We start from the raw sequence: 25386 nt of genomic DNA on the forward strand, positions 1-25386 counted from the left end.
TTTATGCATATAATAGTTATAATTATTATTATTTGTTTGGTAGTTTGTTGTAGGTTAGACATCATATTATAGTGATGCAAATAACTGTATTTATACAAGTAAAACACACAAAATGATTATTATAAAATATGTAAAATAAATTACATACATAAAGTAGTTTGTTTGAACGTAAAATGAATAAATAAACGTCAATAATTATTTAATAAGTTAAATTAATAAACCTAATCTCAGCTAACTAGATGGAATTGGCTTTAGCTGACGCAGCATTTATTTAAAGTCAGTATTCCAAACAAAAATAATACTTTACTTAGTAGATTCAAACAGAAGACGATATAACGACTTAAACAACCTTTTAATTTATTTACAGACAAAAAAAGGAGACCCTATAATGTCATATCAACTACAGTTTTAACTTTTAAGAGGAAGTGATTTGAATTCGGCCAAGTATACGTTGAGTGAAACCGCCTATCACCCGAAACCGAAACACATTACGATAACCAAAAAATTCTTATCAGTTGGGAGTATTTAGCTCGCTGCTGTTCGTTGTTCTTTTGTAATTTGGATTTTGGTTTGTTGTTCGAATCTCTAACTCAAATTTAATTTTTTGTGCTTAATAGTGTAGTAATTTTTTTTGTACCGATAAATTGTTATTGTCGTAAATTGTATTATAATTTTTTGTTAGGTAGTAATAATCTAGATAGTTCAAAAATGGTAAGATTTCTTTTTTAACGTTAAACGCTCAACATAGTTATGTTACGCTGGTGTAATGTTATGTATTATAATTTAATTTACCTTCGTGAAATAATAAATTAATACATATTAACTAAAATATTTATTTGAATAATATATTATCTAGTGTTCAGTGTTGGTTATTGGAGACATGCACGTACCGTTTCGTAGTAGTGGTCTCCCAACGCAGTTTAAGAAATTGTTAACGCCAGGAAAAATACAACATGTTTTATGTACAGGTAACTTATGCACAAAAGAAATGTACGAGTTCTTAAAGTCGATAGCTAATGATGTGCACGTTGTGCGAGGAGATTTTGATGAGGTAATTTTATTTATTGTAGGAACTGATGATTTTATGATGACTAAAATTGTTATTATTTTTAGAATCTAAACTACCCTGATCAAAAAGTGGTAAATGTTGGTCAATTTAAAGTTGGTCTCTGCCATGGACATCAAGTGATCCCTTGGGGTGATCCTGAATCGTTAGCATTACTTCAGAGACAACTTGATGTTGATGTACTTGTATTTGGCCACACGCACAAGTTTGATGCATTTGAACTCGGCAATAAGTTTTTCCTTAATCCGGGATCGGCTACCGGAGCATTTAATCCTTTAAATCCGTAAGTAATGTTTTCTATTAGCTTCAATACAAAACAACTGAAAAAGTTTTACAATTTGTTGAATTTTTTTTTTTTTTGGGAGATTGTTTTTATTTTACTCTTTGATTTTAATTGAAATATTATAAATTAAACCATAATAAAGAAATGTCTGCTTATTTATACTTTTGGTTCGCGTTTATGATTTTAATATAAAGAATTCTTGTAACTCGAATGTATTTAATGTCTTAAACGCAATTAAAATGTTGCTATGTTGCTAACCTAACCTAACTCAAAATGTTGAGAAATTGCATAGTTCTTATTGTACAGTGTTTTACTTATAGAAATTAAAAATAAAAAATATTTATTCTTTTTTCATTATGTCTATAGAGCATGAAATATTGTATGAAATAGAGGCATGGTATAGAGCAGTGGTTACCTTAATTGTTTTACTCGGCACCCAAAGTTAACCGGTGTCTGTCGCTGCTAGATCCCGGATAGGTCACTACCCAGCATTTTTAGCAGCGGGCCCTTTCAGTGTCCTCACCATAAATGTTTACACAAACCTAAACCAACCAAAAAGCTAAAAAAAAAATTATATGAAGGATGGTAAAATTTTATTTAAAAATAAATGTTTTTAATTAGAAGCCAGGAGGTCATAAATTTAATTTAATTATCTAAAAACAAATTCATTTGTCTATCGGCAAAACTGACAGTACACAAGGTCGAAAAAAAAATTGTTAAAAATATATTAAAATTAAAAAAAAATTATACCTCCAAAATGCATAAATCTCCCAATTTTTTAATCGTTTGTACATACTTCGTTTTTTCTTTTAAAATTTGTTTATTATTATGTCTAATTCAAAATATTTGTTCATTTTTTTGCAGTGATATAATACCATCGTTTGTAGTAATGGATATACAAAGTTCTACAGTAGTATCATACGTGTACAGGCTTGTTGGCGATGAAGTGAAAATTGAAAAAATCCAGTACACAAAAAAATAATCTTTTTTTGGTGAAAACCCAAGATTTCAAGTTATTCATTATTTTTTTTAATGACTATAATAATTATTGTTTTATAGCCTTAATGATATTTTAAGTAATCTTATAGCTATTTAGTTATCATGATTATTATATAATTTAGCTTTAATATTATTATTATTCCATACTATTATATTTTTAATTTATTATTATTAAATATGTCAATCCCATCACCAGAATTTAAAGAGATCTTATTTTTGAACTAAGGTTATCGATTTTTTATATGAAATGAAGTATGAGATCATTAGCTATGTTAATACCCAAAGCATACTCTAATTATTTGTATTCTAGGTACTTATACATTTAAAAATATATACTTTTATAATTATAAAAATAAAAATGGATTGTTAAAAAATTAACCCTATAGTAGCATAACACCTGTAATGCATTTGAGATAATAAATGTTATATTTAATTTGGTGAAAAGTTCTTGACTAAAACATATTCACTGAATTAAAATTGACGAATAGTACCAAGTAGCAGCAAAAAAATTGTTTTAATTATTAAAACATTTCAAAATCTTACTAATGTTTTGTACATGTAGAAACTTAGTGTCACTTGTCAGCTTTAGATTTTGTCTTTACATTTGTAGATTTTGCGCGTATTTTGCTACCATCTAAATTAAAAAAAAAAACCATCAATATTCTTTTTAAATATAGTCTTTTAATAATGTCAAAATTCTGAGATGATAACTACCCAAGTCAAAAGTAATTAAATAACAGCTGCATTGTTTTCAAAAACGAGTCATTAATTTATGTTATTATTTTCGCTAATAAATATTAGCAATAATAAATTAATAATTTGTGGCCAACCTAGTGTCTATGCACACTTTTTTTAATGATCTTTTGTGCTGGAATGAATAAAATGAAAATGTCAAAATAACCTTTCTTACTGGCTGTGAATAATTTTTTTTGTTAAACTGTTTCATAATCATCTTAAGGAAATACTAAATAATGTATATTAGTTATTAAAATCATTTTTTTTATTCATACAGTGCATAATAATAGTATATATTAAAAATGTATTAAAACTCGACAGTTTTTACTATGGTAATTGCTATTTTTTTTTTCAAGCAATCGCCGACCTGGGAAGGGATTGTTTGCACACTACTTCTTCCGAAGTATGCTATTTGCTATACTACATACAAATGTATAGAAATCGCATACCACATAAAAGGTGGATATTTTATACATGATTGTATTTAAAGAAAATGTTAAAATTAAAAACTTATATCATTTACAATTCAGTTTAATTATGGTTATACGTAAAGTAGTCGGGGTTTCAACATCTATTTTGCTAAATTATATAGTTATTTTTATATTTCTAAAATCAACGTATATTAGTAATTAGGGTATCTAAAATATTAAAACAAAACAGATCAAGATCATCAAGAATATTGGTTCTGTCAGGATTAGTCATCACTCGACCCATTAAAACCGTGTTTGTTTTTTGTATAAAAAAACAGGAAATACGTATAACGTATTCGTTTAAATAGAAAACATAAAAAATGGTACTGATATAAAAAAAATTATACCGGTATTGGATGTCGTGAAAAAAGTGATGGAAGATTGGTAGGAATATGTACCTACGGCTGATATTAATATTCATATTATGTAGACACCTATATGACATGATACGCCGATGAACAGAAGAATCTATTAATTAAACGCACTATTATTAAAACAAAAATGGATTCATCGAAAAATAAAATTGTTTAGTCGTAGAATAATGTTTAAATTAATTAAGTATGCAAGAGGCCGGAGCAACAATTATTTATGCCATTGTTGTCAGATTATATTAATTAGCATGTACCTATAGTACCTACTCGAAATTGCGTTGTTCTCGTTAATGATACGAGTAGTATACTTACATATTTAGATCTGTAACGAATATAAGTATTTACAGTGACTTATAAACATAGGATAACGAGAGTCCTCGTTAACGTACTGAACTTCTCAAAGTTTGTTATTACAAAAACAGTCTCACTAGAATTTATTATTGCCTATATGTAAGTATACCTACTATTACAGTTTGTACCTATCGAGGAAATCAAGTAGGTAACCGACTTACGGTTACTTATTGCATTTTGCACCCACCTTTTTGAAATGTATACATTTTTTATTTGTATGTATTATACTCGCGCACCACATATATAAAATAGTAAACGTATACCGCGAGTGGGTAATGATCACCTTCGTATAGTCATCAAGTAGTCTAACCGGATCGTTTATTTCAGGATCAAGACTAGAAGGTATCAAGGACTACCACCGGCCTCTGTGCAGAACACGTTCTCGGGTTATTACCGCATTGACAGTGAGATTAATTTTTAGTAGGAAAAACTACATTGTTATGTATGAGTTCATTCCGCATTTGTACTTTCTCACATCGCCATGATTGAGTTTGCAGCTACGCGGTTAACGTTATTGCAGAATTAGTATTGGTGATATTGCGCCGGTCACTATGACTGTCTGACTGTTTGGATTTCAACATCACCATGAACCGAATAAGACAAGATAGGAGTTATGCGAAATCTCTTTCGCTGGAAGAAAAAAAATATCTGCTGGCCGTGCAAAGAGGAGATGTGCCCAACGTACAAAGGTCAGTTTAATAGGCAATACAAATCCTACATAGTTAAAAAAAAAAAACGAAATCCTCTTATCACATTTGAGTGAATTACATTGTAGTTGGCTCGATAATTTACCGGTGGTTTGCTATAAAACTAACTCGTTAAGTGATGTCTCCACGACTTGTGTCGAGCATAGTGCCTAGTGGTGTAAGTCGTCGAACTTGGCACTAGAGACATTATCATCCATCCCCACCTCCCACGAATTGTACTTTGGGCATTTTGGGCCACGTCTGATTCAGAAAATAAAAATCCGGACCGGGCTTGAATTAAAAATAATATACTTATGGATGCTGGTCGAGCAGGACATCTATTGAAAATCAATTATTTAATTAGTAAAATTAAACCTGGGCTGTCCGGGATTCAATATAATGGCGGATCAAGTCGGAAGACGAGAGAGTGATCGTCCTCGAGGCCATAGGCGGATCTATAGAGTGCTCAATTGAATGCACGCCCTAACCGAGTAGGGCTCGTTTTTATGCAATGAAATTTTACCTCAGTTCGTCCTTGGCGGGATTCGATCGATTTAAGATGGACCAGTCCGGATTTCAAACTAGTGAATTATTGTTTTTTCTAAATAAAAAAACTGCTCGAGTTGTTTTTTACAATAAAAATCAGACCGGATTTGCTAAGACGACGCCGCTCATCACACTTATACATGAAGGGTAACATAGAGACAATTTTTCGTTAAAACTATAATTATAATATTTATACTAGTTTAGTAATAAGGATTCTTTATTAATTTATACATTTGTTTTAATTTTATTACCATGACCTCCATTATATACAAACACACATAAATATATATATATATATATATATATCCACATACAAAAATCAAACTGGCTGGGCCATGCCTACAAAAAAATAGTCATAAATCTGTACAGCCTTAAGAATTTAAGTGTGAACTTGAAATGTACACAACTTCACACTTTATTTTTTACTCGAATTTACTACATGTAGAATTTTCCTAATGGTCATCTGCAACTAAAAATGTAGTGTAGCAAATTTTCGAATTTTATAGTATTATATACTGTAATTTTTTTAACAATGAATTTTTGAATTGTAACATTTATCAAGCAAATAATTGTTGTTTTTAACAAAAGAGCTTTTCGTTATATTTAATGTACTCCCACAATTTGCGTACTAACAAATTAAACTTTTTATAGTATGTTTCATTGATACACTATATAATATGTTTTATTATGTTATCGTAATAATCAGAGTATTAATAGAATAGTTTTAAGGTGATAAGCATTTGAACACATTTTATCAGATAATTACATTTAGTTGAACATTGCACTGTGAAATATAATATTCGCGCCCTTATTAACACAATAGACACAATAAATGTTTGTTAAAAAAACGAGACTTTGTAAAACATCGACACGCAACTCACATTTCCTCATAATTTTAGCTTTTTATTTTCTATGCTTGTGTGATGATTTATTTTTTAGCGCTATTTAATACAGACAAATTTTTGAAATTCAATTAAAGAATACCTTGGATTTCGTATGAAAATTAGAAAATGGTGATAATTACGAGGGTAACGTGTCCCTCGACGCTTTACTCGCATTACTTAATAATAAATAATAGTAATTGTAAATTCTCATTGTCCACCCTGTGAGTAGTACACTGAATACAATTTTTTAAATCATGTAAAATTAGCGAGTTTTTCAAAAGAACCATGTTTACCTATATTTTGAATAATTTTTCATAAAAAAAAAAAAAAAAAACATTAAAACAATTAGCATATGTAATGTTTGTATTTAGAATGGTCGAACGTGCATTCCGTTTAGGGCACATAGACGTTAATTGCATGGACTCATTTGGTCGAGGCGCAATCAACATAGCCATAGATGCAGAAAATTTAGAAATGTTAGAGATGCTCGTGGTGATGGGCGTCAACCCAAAGGACACCTTGCTGCACGCAATAAACGCCGAGTTCGTGGAAGCGGTGGAATTATTGCTTCAATACGAAGAATTAGTGCACGTCGAGGGTGAATTATACGTGAGTTGTAGCATTTTCGCATAATCTTCAAGACCCCTTAACGGAGAACTATCTAAAATAACAACGTTGACATGTTGCAAAAACGAGTAGTTACTATTTTAAGAAATGTTGAAATTTACATAATGTCGTGTGTTTTGTTTTGTCAAGTAAATAACACCATTCAGTTCTATAATATATACGCTACTTTTCATTTGCATCAGGATGTTATTTTCGTATTTAGATTGACCAAGCCATAATTCATCAACAACGATCGATTTTCGTGTTCACTTCTATGCATTCATTAATGTTGAACGTTTCCAATGTTTTGTTTTCGATTGTTTAATTTCTTAATATTACACGAAAACCATCAGATATTGTGTTAAGACTGAAAACGATTTATCGCTAATTCTGAGAAGACGACTAATTATTATATAACTGAAATTTGCATGGCTATCGACCACACTACTGGCGGGTTTAAATTCTTAGTATTTCACTAAACATCAAATCATGATCTATTATTGGTCCATTAATTTTTAATGAACCGTTAATTTTGTATGCAGCCCAGCATAAATTATTATAATTATGCGTAACCGATTAGTTATTATTTATTTGTAGTTCTTTGTTTTCCTGGTTCATTTTAATTTTGACCTTATTATTGTTCCATCTCTGTTAAAACTTACAACAAACATTAGCCTTAGCTATATTTATTATACTTATTACTCTTAACATACCTCTTTTTAACGTTTAGCCCCTTTAAGCTGAAGGTAGACAACCGGTTGTGTTTGAAGAATATCTAGTAAATAGATTTAAATGTTTATATTATTATAATTGTCAATTAGGTATAGAAAATTATAAGGAATGATAGTGGTGGGTGGAACTTAGTGAGATTAGATGAAAAGATGTTACATACGTATTCTGTGACAAATATTTAATGGAAGTAAGGCCACGATGAAGAAATAATGTGTTGGGTTTTAGGAATGACGCATGAAGAAATAAAAATATTCAAAATGACAATGTTAAGTAAAAATTTGAAATTGGATGTTATTTATTACTTATTAGAAACATAAATGAATTGTCTTGGATTTTGCATGTCCAGACGGAAAATAGTAGTATAAAGTAGTTAACTGTTATGAAGGTAAAAGTGATCAGATCGACGGGAAGTTATTATAGAAAAAGACCGGAGTGGGTGTCCTTTATTAAAGGTTGCGGCGTATAGAACGTAGGGAGAACAATATTATTAAACTATAACTACAGCTTACGTAAATGTTTCATATTATTTTAATTTCACAGTATTATGAGGGTAAAATTTGTTTCTAAAATAAATAAATAAATAAAGTCTCCCAACATTAAATTATAATCACTTAATAAAACTGATTTAAAGAGAAGTTTTTTCTTATTCTATAGAGTTGGGAAAAAGTGGACTGGAATACAGCTTACTTTACTCCAGATATCACTCCTCTCATTTTGGCTGCACACAAAAATAACTATGAAATCATAAAAATGTTGTTAGATCGAGGTGCAACGCTGCCAATGCCACATTCAATCAAGTAATACGTTTGTTCATTAACTGTAATCTTATATACATTTCTATCAATTAGTTTTACTTAAAAAATTAAATAATTTGTTTTCACAAATTTAAATTTAGTTAAACAAAGGTCGTTATTACTAACATTTTTTTCTTATCTCGTTGTATCCATATAAACTAACTAGTACATAACATAAATCATTGTAAAATGATGCAACATCTGACTTTTTAATTCGCGTAAATTACTAATTATTAATTAGGAAAAAACAGTTTTTTTGAAGACCACTTCATTACTAAATTTTTTTCTTCTGATTGATTTTTATTTTATAACTAAATTGTAATACATCCATTTCTTTCAATTCTGCATTTTATTGATTTATATGCAGAACCTATACAAGCAAATCTATGCATCATTTATGTGAATAATTTGTATGCAAACAAATCATCCTCGTATATGATATATTCAAATTCTTTAATACATGTATTTGTAAATGTATTTTTATAATAAATGTATTTTTAAACATTTTACAACTAGATTTCTTATGATTAACTATTTTTCGTAAAGATTAAATACGATTTGATGGAATTGAGTGTAAATCGATTAAGTTATTTTAAGATATATTACTTAAATTAAATAACATTTGTACATAGATGTGGTTGTGATAAATGTATAACATCCGTTAAAAACGACTCGTTGCGGTATTCAACGTGTCGAGTCAATGAGTACAGAGCACTAGCAAGTCCATCACTAATAGCGCTGTCATCAGCCGATCCTATTGTGACTGCTTTTCAATTATCCTGGGAACTTAGACGATTAGCCAGAATGGAAAAAGAGTTCACCAATGAGTATAACGTAAGTTCCCGATATCATGCATCATTTTTATTGATCAAATTCGAAACACTAAATTTGTATCAAAAATAATACAATTTAAGTTAGCTAGCTTTTCTTTCGCATGTTGACGTCTTACTTAGGACCTTTTTTCTATAATTTTACTATTGTAATGGGTTTACCTTCACATTTTCAGGAGCTTCGTCAGCAGTGTGAACAATTTGCTGTAGACCTACTCCAGCAAACTCGGAGTTCCTATGAATTAGATGTAATTTTAAATCATGACTCTGAAAGCTTACCGAATTCTGGTTCAACGAAATTCAAACTAATAGATCAAGCTATCAAATACAAACAAAAACACGTATGTATACTATGGAACATCATATTTTTAAAACTCAAACAGAATATAATATAATAGTATGCCTTGCATACTTATCATCGTATTATAATTTAACTTAAAAGTACACATTACTTAAAAACACTTAACAAATTTAAAACCAAAGGCTGCGTTGCTTATTAACCATGACTGGAAATACTTATATACCAAATTAATGCAATCGTTACTTCGTAATTATTTATATTATACAACGCAATACTTACTACTAATGAATCGCACTACAGAATTCTGCATGAGTTAAATAAGCAACATCGTTAATAACATTTTTAGATCAATTATGACAATAATTTGTATTGTATGTGTCAAAAAAATAATATTGTGTTTTATATTTTTTGTAATTATTTTTATCAATTCGATAAGTTTTTTTTTTTTTTATTGCATTTACATAGTTTGTTGCTCATCCATACATACAACAACTTTTGGCGACCGTATGGTACGAAGGATTACCAGGATTTCGTCGTTTAAAGCTCTACAAGCAGGTCGTAGAAGTTATAAAAATCATTTACTTTTTTCCATTCTACTGCCTAGTATATTTGTATGCTCCCAGTGCAGAAATCGGGAAAGTAATGGAAAAACCATTTATGAAATTTTTGATACACTCTTCTTCGTATTTATCGTACTTAGGTGAGTGTTTATACGTTAACTAAATCATTAATCATAAATTCAGATTAAATTTTTCTATTACACGAACAATTGATTTCCTAGGATTGTTAGTATTAGCCTCTCAGAGAGCAGAAATCCAAGCGATAGAACTATTCGGGACGGAATCTATGAAAAACGATTTAAAACAAAGTCAACTCCGTCAACGTGGTCACGCGCCTTCATTCATTGAACTGCTGATCTTGAATTTTGTAATCGGTTCGTGCACATTTATAATATTCAAGTCTGGATTTGCTTAGGTATTAAAATGATCATTCATTTCGCAGGTTACATTTGGAAGGAAATATTAGATGTACGCAAAGACGGTTTGCACGCATACCTGGCGCACAACGCTTGGAATTATGTGGAATTCGCCAGAAACAAGATGTATGTAGCTGTAATAACGGTCCGGATTTACGCGTATGTCACCGAGACGATACAGATAGCTCACGATCCATCATCAGCTTTTATACCCCGAGAAAAATGGGACACATTCGATCCTCAACTAGTGGCCGATGCACTGTTTGCGGCCGCTAACATACTCAGGTGAATATATTAAAATATCATTCGTAGCTACCTACTATGTGTGAAAGAAGTCACAAGATGTGTCGCACCGCGAACGTTTCAATATTATCGGTTGGTAAAATGTATTGTTGTTTGCAGTGCATTGAAGCTGATCCATATGTGTTCGATAAGCTCACATTTAGGACCGTTACAGTTATCTCTAAAGCGAATGTTAATTGATATCCTAAAGTTCTTCAGTATTTACAGTCTAGTATTGTTTTCTTTTGCTTGCGGATTGAATCAGCTGATGTGGTATTTTGCTGATCTAGAACGAAAGAAATGTTACACGTTACCTGACGGATCTGCTAACTGGGAAGGTGCCAGCGAATCGTGCTCCAAGTGGAGGAACTTTGGAAAGTAAGGAGTTAAAGTACCATAAAACATAGATTTAAGTGATATATGAACCTACGACCAGCTTTGCCTATTATTGTTTAGACTTAACGCGAATGTTAATTTTCCTAGTTAAAATATACTGTCTTTCTACTATGACTTTATCAATGAAGTTAATTAAATTACTAAGAGTAAATACACAATTTTAAAATAAATGTATCGATTTACACAATAAGTTGGTTGTACTCTTTTACAAGTATTGAGTAATTAGTTACAATTTATTATCAAAGTCCCTCTATAATATGTATAATACATATAATTAAATTAAAAATGATTACAATATTAAGATTATTTTTTTCTGTTATTGCTTATAATGTTAATTCTTTATTGTTGTTGATATTGCTAATCTAGTTTGTTTTTTGTAATGAATAATAATACCGCTTGCCTGCACAATTAAAATTGTGCACCGTTGAATCTATATTAGATTACACGAAAATGCGAATAGAAGAATAACTTTAATTGTTCTCGAAGAGGTTTATAAGTATATTTTTATTTTGATAGAAAAGCTATAATTAAATCTGCTAATATTAGCATTTTCTGACATTAGTTTGACATTTATTTATTTATTTTAAATTGTTATGTCCGGTATTCATTGACATTTCGACTAGTACAATTTACTGGTTTAATTTTTAAATAGTTTACGAATCATTTTACTTTCAAAGCCCTCCCTCTTCCAAATAAGCAGAGTTGTAGAATAAGCATCTGTAGCGGGAATCAAATCCGATATTTCTAGTACCGTGTACGACCACTTCGTCACTCGTTGATCAAGTTAAAATATGTACTTTAGCTTTTAATATAATTTATATAGGTATGACAAAAACAATAACATCTCTATAATTATTACACATATTTCATATTTGACGAAATTTAATTTAATGTTAAATTAATCAATGTGAACTTAATATTAAAAAAAAAATCGATCAATAATAGACGTTATATTGATTAATGATTACATAGTATTAACAAAAATTTAAGTACCTTGAATTAAATAAATGTTTTTTTTTTTTTTTTTTTTTAAACATTTTACAAAAGAAAAATATAATCTAACTAATTTTCAGATAGATCGTAGTTGAATTTTGCAGTATTTAGCTATAATATGTCAGATTCAAGTCCAAGGACTTACCTGTTATTGTGAACCTTTACCATCACCCAACCATTAATATGTAAATGCGTTCTCAAGCAAGCGCATTATTGATGTGTAGGAATTTTATTTCCTAGTAAATGATTCATACTTAAACACAAGCCGTTATTAACAATTTCTTTACAAGGAAAAAATAATACACAGTTCGTGTTTCATCCGAAAATATAATTTATAAATAATTAAATTTGAAAAGATTTCGATGGTGATTCTTTATTTAATGAAAACGCTTTTTCTTTTTCGTCACCAAGAAACCGTCAACAGCTATGACATGTTAGTTAAGTTAAAATGTATTCTTAACGTATACAAGAAAAATTACGCAACTAAAAAAACATCCAATTAGACAAATAAGTAAAAAAATATTTGTTTCAAATGTATTTTTTTATTTCACATATTTCTTGGCATGGACAGTACATAATTAACTAAAATCCACAATTCGCAGAACATTATAATGACAGACATAACATATTCCCGTTAATTTGTTCATTTATTAATTACAAGTAAGGGTCATATAAGGGCAGATTTCACTTTTAAACATACTATGAACTAGTATATATACTCTTGTCTCTTATTTAAGTGCCTACGCGTTACACCTACATAATTTGTTATACTTTAAATACTTGGGTAAAATTAAAAATACTATACCGTGAAACGTTTTAGCCAGAATACTTTTATTAGCTCAGGGTTTTATTTCAACAACGATAACTATTGCATTTTGTCGGAAAATAACGAGTAACGTTCACTTTTAAACCAAAAGGAAAACGTCATGAAGACTTCACTTTTTGACGCACAACTACATCATTCCTGGCATCGCGTCGGTTAGGGTTGTGGGTCATCTCAGAAAAACAACGGTAACATGTCACACACTTCGGAGGCTTACGCTGTCGCAATTGTGTCATTTTTATGTTAGAATTGTATTATACATATATTGTTCAATAGCGAGGAGTTTTGTCGAAAGACATTATTATAAATTATTTAATGCAATAATTAATGCCAACTATTGACCTCTAGATTTTTTTAAACTTATTTTTTTAACTCGACGACGAATGAAGTTCGTAGAAAACAACGTTATTTTATTTTTTATGAAACACGTGAATTAAAGAATTTGGCTCTTGGACCGTTCAAAGAATGCGAAATTTCGATTCTATGTTGGATACGAAAATACCTAAAATCTTACAAAAATAGATTATAAACGCACTAATAGTAGCAAAAATAGAATGAATAATTAAATGAAAAGGAGACTTCACTGTAATAGGCGGTCTCTCGCATTTCACTTATGATATCCATCATAAAAACTGAAACAAATTCATGCCAATATCTTGAAAACATTGCTAACCTTTCGGCACGTTTAAGCAAATGTGTCCATTTTTAAATTAGCTACTTCAATATTATGACAATTTAAACCGTGACCAACTCGTAGATTTCAAATAGTTCTGCATCACATTCCGTGGGATTCAAAACTAATTACTGTAAACAACGTTTTCTAAAGTACCTAGTTAAACATATCGTTAAAAAACAAATAATTTCCCTCCCATTAAATGTTTTATTGATAAGTTTATAATTTTAGACATAATGGCTGATTTATAAATAGTTGACTTTTCATAATTACTTCTCGAGTTTAGATCAATTAAACGTTTGGTGTTTCAATAATCTTATTCGAAAAATTGAAATGACACTACACTGTTTGTACAATTTAAAATTATCCTGACCTAAATCTTAATACAATTACATACATACAACATTTTATTTGTTTGACTAGGAACAATATAACTCTTTAAATTACACTTTGTATCTTATACCTATTTCAACGGTTTTAGTTTGTTCGAATCCCTTCAGACACTGTTCTGGACAGGTTTTGGCGATGTCGGAACTGAGAATTTTGACTTACCCGGCATGAAGCCTTACACACGGTTTTGGGCGTTATTGATATTTGCTACATATTCGGTAATCAATGTGACCATTTTGCTGAATCTGTTGATTGCAATGATGTCAAATTCTTACTCCGTCATAGAAGTAATTCATTTGGTATTAAATTTTAAATGTAAATTATAATCAACACGTTTTTTCAGGGACAATCAGACGTAGAATGGAAATTTTCGAGGACAAAATTGTGGCTCAGTTGCTTTGAAGAAACGCCCACTCTCCCTTCGCCTTATAACGTATACCCTTCGTTGAAATTAATCAAAGCGTTATGTTTTGCGTGGAAGCCTGCTGTCCCGAAACCTGACAAATGGTCACAAGTAATAACAATACATTTGAGTTAATAAAACAACTGTAGGACAGAGAAAAACTTTACTTAAAGCGTAAACGACTTTTTACAAATTAGATGTCATAAGTTACAGAAAAACAACGTAATCCCATAATTATAAACATTTAAAATCTCGCTCATTTAACTGTTTATAATTACTTCAGTGTGGATTAATTAAAAACAAAATACCAGAATGATGTTGATCAGAAAATTGTTGTTTTGCATGAAACTTTAGCTGAATGAACCGTATTTCATGCACGTGAGCAAAGACTTGCAATTAATTATTTAGTGATAGCTATAATAAAACTTATAATTGCATAAATTATAATCAAAATATGAAAATGATGTGTCATCTAAATTGTTGTTTTGCATCAAACCTTTAGAGAATCAAAATACCGTTTAAATAACGACGGATTTCCCAGCTTTTAATTGGTAAAAACCGTATTCTACTATTTCTAACTAATCAGTATTATTAAATAGACGTGCAATTATTAAGGTCTCTGACCGTTGAAATAATATACTAGCTACTATTTTGAACATTTGTTAAAGAATATTGTCTGTCGTGTTAAAAATACGTTATTTCATGATACAAAATAATTGCTATGGTATTATAATGAAATATAAAAGGTCTCCTGACTTCGTGAATAAAATAATAAAAACAAATGTTTTCATAAAATGTTAATGAGAATTTTATTATCGTTGATCTAAAAGAGACCATTCGATCTTGCTGAATATATTAATTTAGATAAAAAGTATCAGTAACGTTAAAAATTAGTGATATATATAAAAAATGAATGACAAGCTTGGTTGACAATACTCGGAATGATGATGTCGACTCGAAATATCCTCTTAAAAACTATAACACAGAAATTATAAATAAAATGTTATTAGCTGTGGGAGCACAATTGATTCAATTGTATTGACTACTTTATGAGTGATGGCGACCGAATGGGTAAAAAATTATACCAAATTTATTTTACACGCTTTACTATGATGAAACAATCAAAATTATTGGGATCTTAGCTAACATTGTTTTCGAATCTAGAGTGTGGTATATTGAAAGGATAACCCTTCCTGTTATTTATTAACTTTTTAAAGCTATAGTCTATTAAACAACTTTATTTGTAATTATAACTATTCAGATTTAATAAGTGGTTTGAAAATTCAAATTATTACTCAACAACAACATTATAGCCTATGTGTTACATCTATACTTACTATAAAATAATTTGAGATGATGAAACTTGATTATCGTTACTAGTAATATTAACCAATACAATACAAGGGAAGTCGTGTGATCAACAGTTGCCTCTCGTTGCGTTTGTTCTGTATACATACATACAAATAAATAATATATTAACTATGTATATTATAGTCAACCGTAGAAATTAAATAATTTTGTTTTCATTTAATGAAATGTTTAGATAAGTAAATACAATAACAGTAGTATTGTTACTGATTTATGTTTGTAAAATTCATGTAGAACGAAGACGCCGATTGCAGAAATAACATACAGAAAAAGGGTGAATTTGCATCCGTTATGCGAGCTCTAATCTGGCGGTACGTATCCATGAAGCATCGACAGTCAGAAAATGAGGGCGTCACTGAAGATGATGTAAATGAAATCAAGACTGACATCAATAGCATGAAATACGATTTCCTAGAACTGTTCCGGAAAAACGGCATGGAAGTATCAAATGACTGTTGGAAAAAATCTAGTATGTGTTTTTTTATACATATTTAGATACTATATTAATTATAAACGATGTACAACTAAACAAAACACGTGTAGCTGAAAATGGTAAAACGAATATATTCTTAAGATTCATACGTTAATAAATCTAGAATAATAAATTTAATTGATGGGTTATTGTAGGTAGTGTTTATAGAAAATGCTTGACCGATAGATTTTAAACAATGTAAGTAAAAAATTGACTAAAAAAAACCCGCTGCCAAATCATAACTTCTACATGTTATGATTAGCTAGGATGAGCTAGGAGCAGTCATTTTTATTACATATTGTGGTCAGCCAACACACAAACATTTTGCAAAATACGTCTAGATTTAATATCGCGAGTAAAACAACAAAAAAAAATTCCTTCAAAATTAAACCCAATCGCCACTAAATTTAAATTAGTTCATTTAGGCAATCGAAAAACAAACTGGTAACATTTTAGTGAAACATTCAAGTCCGCTGAGTTGCTATCGACGGACTTAGAGGAACTGCACATACGAACACATGCACATGCAAAAACATAATCCCAAGTTGTTCTATTTTCTATAAGAATACATATTATGGTGTTATTCCTATCCAGCCAGAGATCCAAAATCAAATTCCTAATGAACCGTGGCTTCTTCTATGAAGAATCAAAAATGATGAAATAACTTAAAATTGAAAAATATTGTTGAAATGCCTTTTCAATGAATATTTTTGTTCACATATTATTTTATGATAAATTATCAAAATTAAAAAAAAATGTTTTGACCTACCTAACTATCTTGACCTATTAGTAATGAATTTATTGTAATGAGTATGATAAATAAAACCTAATTAATTTTTTGCCGACATATTGTCTAATATTATTAAAATGCACGAATAAAAATAACATAATAAAAGGCAACAGCAGCTGTAGAGTTAACGGAACGCAAAGACTGTTCATAGACCCCATACGTCTAAATCAAAGATAACATCTATGCAGTAGATACGTTTGAAGAGAACCCGCTGTGTTTAATTAATGATTAATTATTATTTTAATTATTCTGATTTTAGGACATCTTATTCATTGACCGTAAATGAGGTGTCTAATTGTACAAATTATATAAGTCATTGTTAAATCATTAAAAATGAAACAATTCATAATTCAGCTCAGAACATTAATTACTTTTTGAAATATTCAATGAAGTGTCCATTTTTATCCATAGTACCATCACACACACACACACAGGCAGATTTTAAATTGTTCACCGCTACACCTTAATAATCAAACTCTTATCTACTTACTCACAATGTGAATATTAGGTATACTCCTTACGATTTGCGTACACGTCAAAACCGTATATTAAGTTTATACATAATATATACGTTATATTTTAACTAAGAAACCTTTAAATAATGTAGTACCGTCCTTAAAGTAATAACATTAATCACTCTATAACCATATTATGATATCGTGCGTATTCAGGATTTTGCAAAAAGATTGAACATTTTTACTTTCATGAAATGAATTACAGTGAAACCTGTCTAAGACACCGCAGCTATAGAGTCTCAGTTTCCGTTTCATTCGGAAAGCGGTTTGGCAAGGCCGTCGCGGTCCGTCTTGGACAGGTTTTAGTGTGTTTTAAAAATACAAAATAATTAAAACCTATTTAAGATAGACGCTGTCGACCAATTTATGACGTTTGATTTTGTTAATACTCTAGTGGACAAAAAATCGAAAATCTGGGAACGACGATTGATGACCGATTTCTACGTTGCTCCCGTTTTGACCAACGTCAGTGGAGGAGTCCGTGGGAACGATGGACATATTGAATGTCGAACTCCCGACGAGCGGCCTATTGATCGATTTCGAAGAGTTGTACGAATGGTAGCTGCTCGATCGACGGCCAGCAAATGGAGGACCGCCATACGAGGGGTGTATCAAAAGTGAGCAAAAAAAATCATACAGACAAAAAATCACATATACATTACCGCTAGAGCGTGCGGGTGCTTATTATTTTGAATTCTCGCTTGTATCCTAGGTTTTTTTTTCCATACTATCGAATATCGCTGATTTTATCATTTTTAGCTTGCCTTAATTGGTGAACTGTCTTGCCCTTCAAAGAATTAAATTGTGCGCCAAGGGTCAAGGATAGACTTATATAGAAAAACGTACGAGCCGCGTACCTCCTTTGATCGTACTTTATAATCGCCTTATCTTAATTATTGGAGCACGCTACTACAACGGCTACATAACAATATTAATAACACAAGAGACGCCTAATTTTCCCCTACCCGTGTTTGTTATCCAAAGACAAACGCCGCTCCGCTTTCCGTCCCAAATACTCTCCGGTTCTATACATAATATTATTCTATTATAATATTCTAATATTACTGTAATATGCAGTTGCGATCATCTCGCGTGCATCTCGTGCTGGTATAGCCTATTTATATATGTATTCGAGGTCATTTGGGTTTACAGATAACGAACTATCTGTGAGTGTGTTGGGTTAGGTAATGATTGAAACACAGTCGGAGTATCCTGAACTCGACAATTCGCTAGTCATGATTTTACTTTTCGTTGTTCTACACAGTGTAGGCACCGGGGTCTGGGACGTATATTTTTCAAGTATACTTTAACATGTTGTACATTGTATACCTACATTTATCGTGCAATTCTGTTTTGGCGCAGTTCACAAATTGGCACGACGGCCAGACCGGAGTCGTTTGTCAACAAACAGAACCTGCAATGGGCTATGAACGAAGTGTGGAACATGCGGGTAAAGCAACCGGTGACCCCCGACTCGGACACGTATCCGTTTAAACTTCCCGAACGCCGAAGCACGCTTCGCGCCCTGATCGAGGAGTTTCGGAGGGAGAACGAAGCAATGGGCACCAATAACGGGAATAACGCAATGAACGCCTGGTCCGATTCGTCGGCGACCTTGGTGGCAGACAGTCGGGCTAGACGGCAGCTGTTGAAGACTCCACATCCTCCACGGCCGGTCGTCACGGTCGGAAACTTGAAAAAGTCCGCCTCGGTGTGGTACGCTGACCCACCGGCGCCGGACAGACCGTTGGTGTCCCGGCAGAGTATGCCTAACCTAATACAATCGTTTAGACAGCCCGTCAATCCACCTCAGAGGATACAAGAAGAAAACATCCAAGAATCCCCAGGCTAACGCTTACAACAACATTACCGACACCGACACGCCATAATATATATTTTGCAATCATACCATTTTATTTACCAACTTCTAATTGTCCGTATCGCTAATTTCGGGACTGGTTTTCTCGACGATACCCTCGCCTAGGTCAAATCAAGTTTATACTTGGACTTGGACTTACATCGAACTTTTTATCATTTGACTTTTTTTTTTTTATTAATTTATTCAATATTATTTATCGCTTCAAATGTTGATGTTTTTCAAATGACATCGCACACATTTTTCCTAGTTTTACAATAAGGTACACCGCACAGTAGCGTATTCTGTTAAATTTATTTTTATGCAATACATCATATTTTATTACGTATTTAAAACATGATCGACGTAAAAAAAAAGTATAAAAATATATTATATTTGTTTACAAATGATATGTACATTTTAAACGAAATATATTGTATTTTTCTACACGTCATTATTGTAAACAAATATTTTCAAATAATTTTTAATCTCAATTTTTGTAAGAAAAGTAAAAACATCGACTTCTCTATCAATGGACTATCTCGTAGCGTAATGTAAATATAGAATATCTCCGCAATACCTTGTTGTCTCTGTGTAATTATCATTTTTAAACTAGTCACACAACGTTTTCCTGGGTTTTATTAGTTTTATATTATACCGTGTTAAGTCTACAGATCTATTTTATTTAATGCATTCACGATTTGTAATATAAATAGATGACTATAGTAAACTAATTAGGCTCACTTATTATTATCACAAACTCGGTATTTATTTTATTTCATCCTCATAGCGACATCAACATTCCCATAACCTTGAACTTCAACTCATTTGTCTTGTAGTTTTTATTAGTGTGGGCTATGAACCTTTAATTATGTCATGGACCTATTTTAAGCAATTTAATTACTCATCACATTACAATTTTAAAATTTACATTGCCTGTATTTTTATTTTAAATCAATACCTTTAAATCCAAATACAAAAAATCTATAGAACTTACAAATTTTACTGAATGGCATACATAAAAATATAAATTTATTTTTTTTTATCTGTTAAATTATTTAAAAAGTAAAAAGCAAATACAAGTGACTTAAAATAATTATGCAAGAATGAGTTAACATTATCCAAGATTACAGCATTAATATCAACACTAACTAATTGTTGTAAATGTACTTTTTTCAAATGAGTTGTTTTTAATGTAAAATTAACATACATTTTTAATCTACACAGTACTTAAACTAAATAATGATTAACGATAAACCTTAAACTTGCTTACTATCATATTTGTAAATTCAGAGAATGAAATGCCAATAAATATTACCTAATGAAAGTGTTAACTATTTATATATTAGTTAATACATACCAATAAATTAGGTTATTAACATTTATTATCTATAGTCTTTATTAGTATTTACTAAATGTATATGACACTATATGCTTTTAATACTTATTGCAAGAATTATATAATATTTTTATTTTAGTACATTATTAGTTCAAAACTTAGAACAAGTAAAAATTCCTTAATGATCTAGTTTTTTTAATTTTAGGTAAATATTTATGCATATGAATACTTTAATAAAAAACATTTAATAGTAAATAAAATACAAGACCATACAATTAATAATAAATTATAATTATTACTTATTATACTATTATAATATTATTACTGAACAATTTACTTACAAGAATAAAACGTATTTTTTGAAATTTTAATTGGCAGTATTGAAAAATGAATTTAGTTGATTAGAAATACGTTGTATAATGTACATTAGTTGTATGGTATACATTTGTTTTTACATAAAAGCTATGATCGTCGCGAGAAGTAGCTTCTCAATTCTGGGTCTAAAGGTAACCTGCATTTTATCATTATGTATAAAATCTATAAACTATATGAATAAAAAATAAAAAATGGACAATGTTAGTATTATTACCACGTCAATACGTGTATTATAACGTCAGTGAATAATAATGTATCATTTACAGTGCCTTGCTAACCGTAAAGTCCAGGGTGAACGATCTTGCCTTCTGTAACCCTCTGTATAAAGCTCCCAGTAATATTGTACATACTAATTAGACAGATAGAAATAATACAAATCATTTGAAATGTAAATTATGTTCTTGTTTTATTTTGTTTTGAGCTCTTTAATTGTATGCCACTCCAAAGTACTTACCCTGTTGCACCCTTTCCCACCCTTTGCTAGAATGTCTGATTATGTGAGACTTATTTAAGTACCACATGACCTATAGATGAACTAGTTACTAGACAATAAAGGAACTCGTCCAATATTTTGAATTAAGTAAGTGACTATACAATTAAGTAGAAATATTTTTTTCGATTTGTTCCATTGTTAAACGAAACTGTTGTTATAGCAGGACTTGTTGTAAAATATAGAGGAAAAGATCGACGAGTGACTAGTGTTTTTGGTTATGTATACTAGCTATGCAGGACTAGAAGTTTGCATTGACCTTTATTTAGTAATTTTAATTGAGTAGATGAATCCATGATAACCGATGTCACGGAAAAATTGTTTACTCCCTTAGGGCTAACATTGCATTTTGAAACTAGATTCTATAACTTTAAGCTACTGGCTATGTGATTCGTTGGTATAATAAAAGGGTTACGTTTCTATTCTAATAATCAAAGACACTATGTTTGACAAACAAACACCCACTTGCGTAAAGTAAATAAGAGTCTTGTTTAATCAAATCTGTAAAGTTGGTAAACTGTGAATGTAGAATGGTAGGTAATATTGTTATTTCATAAGAGTTATTTGTGTACTGTTAACACACAATATGATTATTTTTTTGTTGATTATACCGAAATATGTCACGTTTTTAATATTGTTCAACTTAACTTTAAAATCAAGTGAATCTGACGAGATAATGGTTTATAAAACTGTGTTATGACCTAGATTTATTTCACAGCCGCACAAACAAATACAAATTAACTGTTGTTATTATTACTATTATTGTAACTAAAGTTTCGTAAAAACGATTGGGCACGTTTCCCGCTACACGGAGTATTTCACCTAAATAGACATCTTTAATTTAAGTACAGATTTTTTTCAGAAAAAAATATCTGATCGCTGTATTTTATGTTAGACTAAAGTTTCATGTTCGGCGTAAAAACAACTGTAATACAATTTAACGTATTTTAATCATTAAGCTCAGCACATGATATTAATATAATATGATAATTCCACAGCCGTTATTTCGTCATACTAGTCTAGTTACTAATTGGTATGAAGAATACAAAGTAAAATATTGTTTTTTTGTATAATATATATATATATATATATATATATATATTAACTGTTATACCGATAAGCGATACATTTACTAAATATCGTTTACAAAATATTAAATATTAAACATTTAAGTGTAATTTCTAATGTTTTTTTAGGTTTATGACTAAAGTGTTAGTTTTTATCAATATTTTTTAACTTAACCTAACCAGGTAATTGGTGCGTTAAATTTGCCTCAAACCATACTTGTGTTATATGATGACCACGACACCAATATAAGTAAATTTATAAAAATAAATATGGGCAGTGCTTCCGACGACTCGAGACTGATTACTAAACAATTAAATTAACTTAACGCTTAGTCGCAAAATGTAAAACAATATAAAAGACAATTAAATTCAATGATATTTTTTTGTCAGTCGACTTTACCGTAACCACATGTCATCAGTCAAGAGTACTCAGTTGTCGCTGTCCGTCTACAAGGTTTAAGTTCGAGAGTTCGTTCATTTAACACCTTGTAGTCTCTCCTCTTTCCTCGTGCACTTGTCTTGCGATTCGTTCGTACAGTGCACATTCCTTTCTTAAAGTACCCGTGTCTTGCGACTCGTTCGCACCTCGTACCTTATCCTTCCTTCATCTCTCCAAGTATTCGTGTCTTGCGACTCGTTCGCACCTTATACTTTCCTCTCCACACACACACGTGTCTTGCGATTCTTTAGCACCGTGTACCTATCCTTTCTCAATCTCTAATTCTTTATAATCCATTGTAAACAACGGCTCTTCGACATCCGCGAAGAACCCGGACGGCTATCCGTTATACTCTAGTGCTCTGACAGTGACAAGTGTCAGTTCCACCAGTGTATACATCCAGAGCATAGAGTGTGCATTGCGTTATTTTTGTCTTACGAAACTTGTATACGCTAGGCCTTCCAATAGAGCATCTATGAAATAATACAATTTTTAAAGTCGCAAAAAGACTAAAAAAATGCATTTTATTAAATTCGTCCGCTTATTCAGTAATTTTACGGATAAAATAACTTAAAATTTGTATTAGGCAATAGAAACTTTATTTAATATTAATAAATATGTTACAGACGCAAATTAAAAAGTGTGATTTAATCAACATAACAGTATAACATTAATTCACACGTTACCATTTTATGGTAGCTTTTTTACTGATCTACAATATTTTTTACAAGCCGACAAGATAATTATATCCAATAACTGTTTGCATCCTATGAGCACGTTTAAAAAGGAATAAAATAAATCAGTAATCTGGTTCGACTATAATATATACTTTACGATGACCACCAATTCTGTTTTCAAATTAATATTAGGTCGTTTCAAGAATAAGATATCAAGTTATTAGCATTTCAAGGGTAAACGATTATTTCCATGCACAACAGAAGTAATTCTGTCATAAAAAAACTGAGGTTAAACCGCAATCATACTTTTTTTTTATATAAAATGATCAATACAATACTTCTTTGGTACTCTGAAAATATCACCTAACCTGGCCTTACCTAACAGGAGAATTACATACAGTGACTTCAATGATTACCTATTAGATAATAACTATATTTCGTTTTGACCAAGTGTAATATAAACAATAATACACAGGGTGAACAGCTTAACGTATAACTTTGAATTAATCTAGAAAAAACTTGATTAACACTTAGGGCTATAAATAGTTAAGTAATAATATAATAAAATATTTATGAGGTACCCTTCACATCAATAAATGATACACATTTCATCAACTCCACAACCAATTGATCGGTCAGTTATTTTATTTTATTACTTAACTCTGAATTACTTCGTTAAATATTTTTAAAAACATTTTACTTGTAATAAAATGTATAATAATGATAAAATGTTTAACTATTTATCTTTTCGGAATTTACATATAACACCACTAGATTTATAATTCAAATGGTAATCTATGATACGTGTAATGTTTATTAAACCGAAAATAATCTGCTTAAAAGAATGATGAAAGAATGAGAAGAAATAACTTCTATATTAGCATTCTAACGATAATTCTTTACTGGTACCTATAATTAATTTTTATGGAATAATTATAGCGAATATAAATTTGTTTTAAATTAATAGTCCTATATCTTGCAAACACAGATTTACTAAATGCAGATGGAACAAATGCAGTTCTTCTACTTTTTTTAAATTATTATAATTATCTAGGTTTTGCTCGAATTTGCGCTGTTTGTGCTCTTAAGTTTCAAAAGTTCAAAATCATTAGAGCACTGAAAATGTTTAAATCAATGGCTACCCTGACTCAAATATCTCCGTTGTAGTAGTATCTAGTAAAGCTTCTTTGTGGCATTTTTTTAAAAATCAGAACACATAAAACGAATATTAGGCTATATATTTACATGTTCTACCAACCTTTCTATTAGAGTAATCTATAATTGTCAATTATCATCCGTAATCGTCTTAATGTGTTAATTTGTAATTTTTCATTTAAAAATTGAGTTGTACAACTATTGAAACTGTACTCTATTTAAAACACTCTCCAAAACACAATAATTGACCTTTA

At 30.4% G+C, this 25386-nt stretch overlaps 2 protein-coding genes across 5 annotated transcripts; both read left to right on the forward strand.

The window, feature by feature from the left end:
- Positions 1-527: 527 nt before the first annotated feature.
- On the forward strand, positions 528-2546 carry LOC126841769 (vacuolar protein sorting-associated protein 29). Of its 2 annotated transcripts, none has more exons than XM_050578413.1 (4): positions 528-711; positions 857-1051; positions 1114-1349; positions 2214-2546. In XM_050578413.1, the coding sequence occupies exons 1-4, from the start codon at positions 709-711 to the stop codon at positions 2329-2331; spliced, it is 552 nt and encodes a 183-aa protein (XP_050434370.1). In that variant the 5' UTR covers positions 528-708; the 3' UTR covers positions 2332-2546. The 2 variants fall into 2 exon arrangements, with proteins under 2 accessions (XP_050434370.1, XP_050434371.1); XM_050578414.1 differs by having other exon boundaries at positions 969-1051.
- A 1636-nt stretch (positions 2547-4182) lies between these two features.
- LOC126841768 (transient-receptor-potential-like protein) lies at positions 4183-20924 on the forward strand. Of its 3 annotated transcripts, none has more exons than XM_050578410.1 (16): positions 4183-4374; positions 4603-4717; positions 4796-4964; positions 6763-7000; positions 8384-8526; positions 9156-9357; positions 9530-9694; positions 10120-10354; positions 10436-10588; positions 10657-10915; positions 11033-11290; positions 14279-14474; positions 14531-14701; positions 16193-16427; positions 18130-18352; positions 19098-20924. In XM_050578410.1, the coding sequence occupies exons 3-16, from the start codon at positions 4861-4863 to the stop codon at positions 19585-19587; spliced, it is 3072 nt and encodes a 1023-aa protein (XP_050434367.1). In that variant the 5' UTR covers positions 4183-4374; positions 4603-4717; positions 4796-4860; the 3' UTR covers positions 19588-20924. The 3 variants fall into 3 exon arrangements, with proteins under 3 accessions (XP_050434367.1, XP_050434369.1, XP_050434366.1); XM_050578412.1 differs by having other exon boundaries at positions 4603-4679; XM_050578409.1 differs by having other exon boundaries at positions 4184-4374; positions 4603-4964.
- The last annotated feature ends 4462 nt before the right edge of the window (positions 20925-25386 follow it).

The sequence above is a fragment of the Adelges cooleyi genome, unplaced genomic scaffold (assembly GCF_023614345.1).
Source record: "Adelges cooleyi isolate 19-005CV unplaced genomic scaffold, UGA_ACOO_1.1 ACOO_flye_CR_arks_rails_tigmint_CR_PRNA_41, whole genome shotgun sequence".
NCBI classification, from domain to species: Eukaryota; Metazoa; Arthropoda; class Insecta; order Hemiptera; family Adelgidae; genus Adelges; species Adelges cooleyi.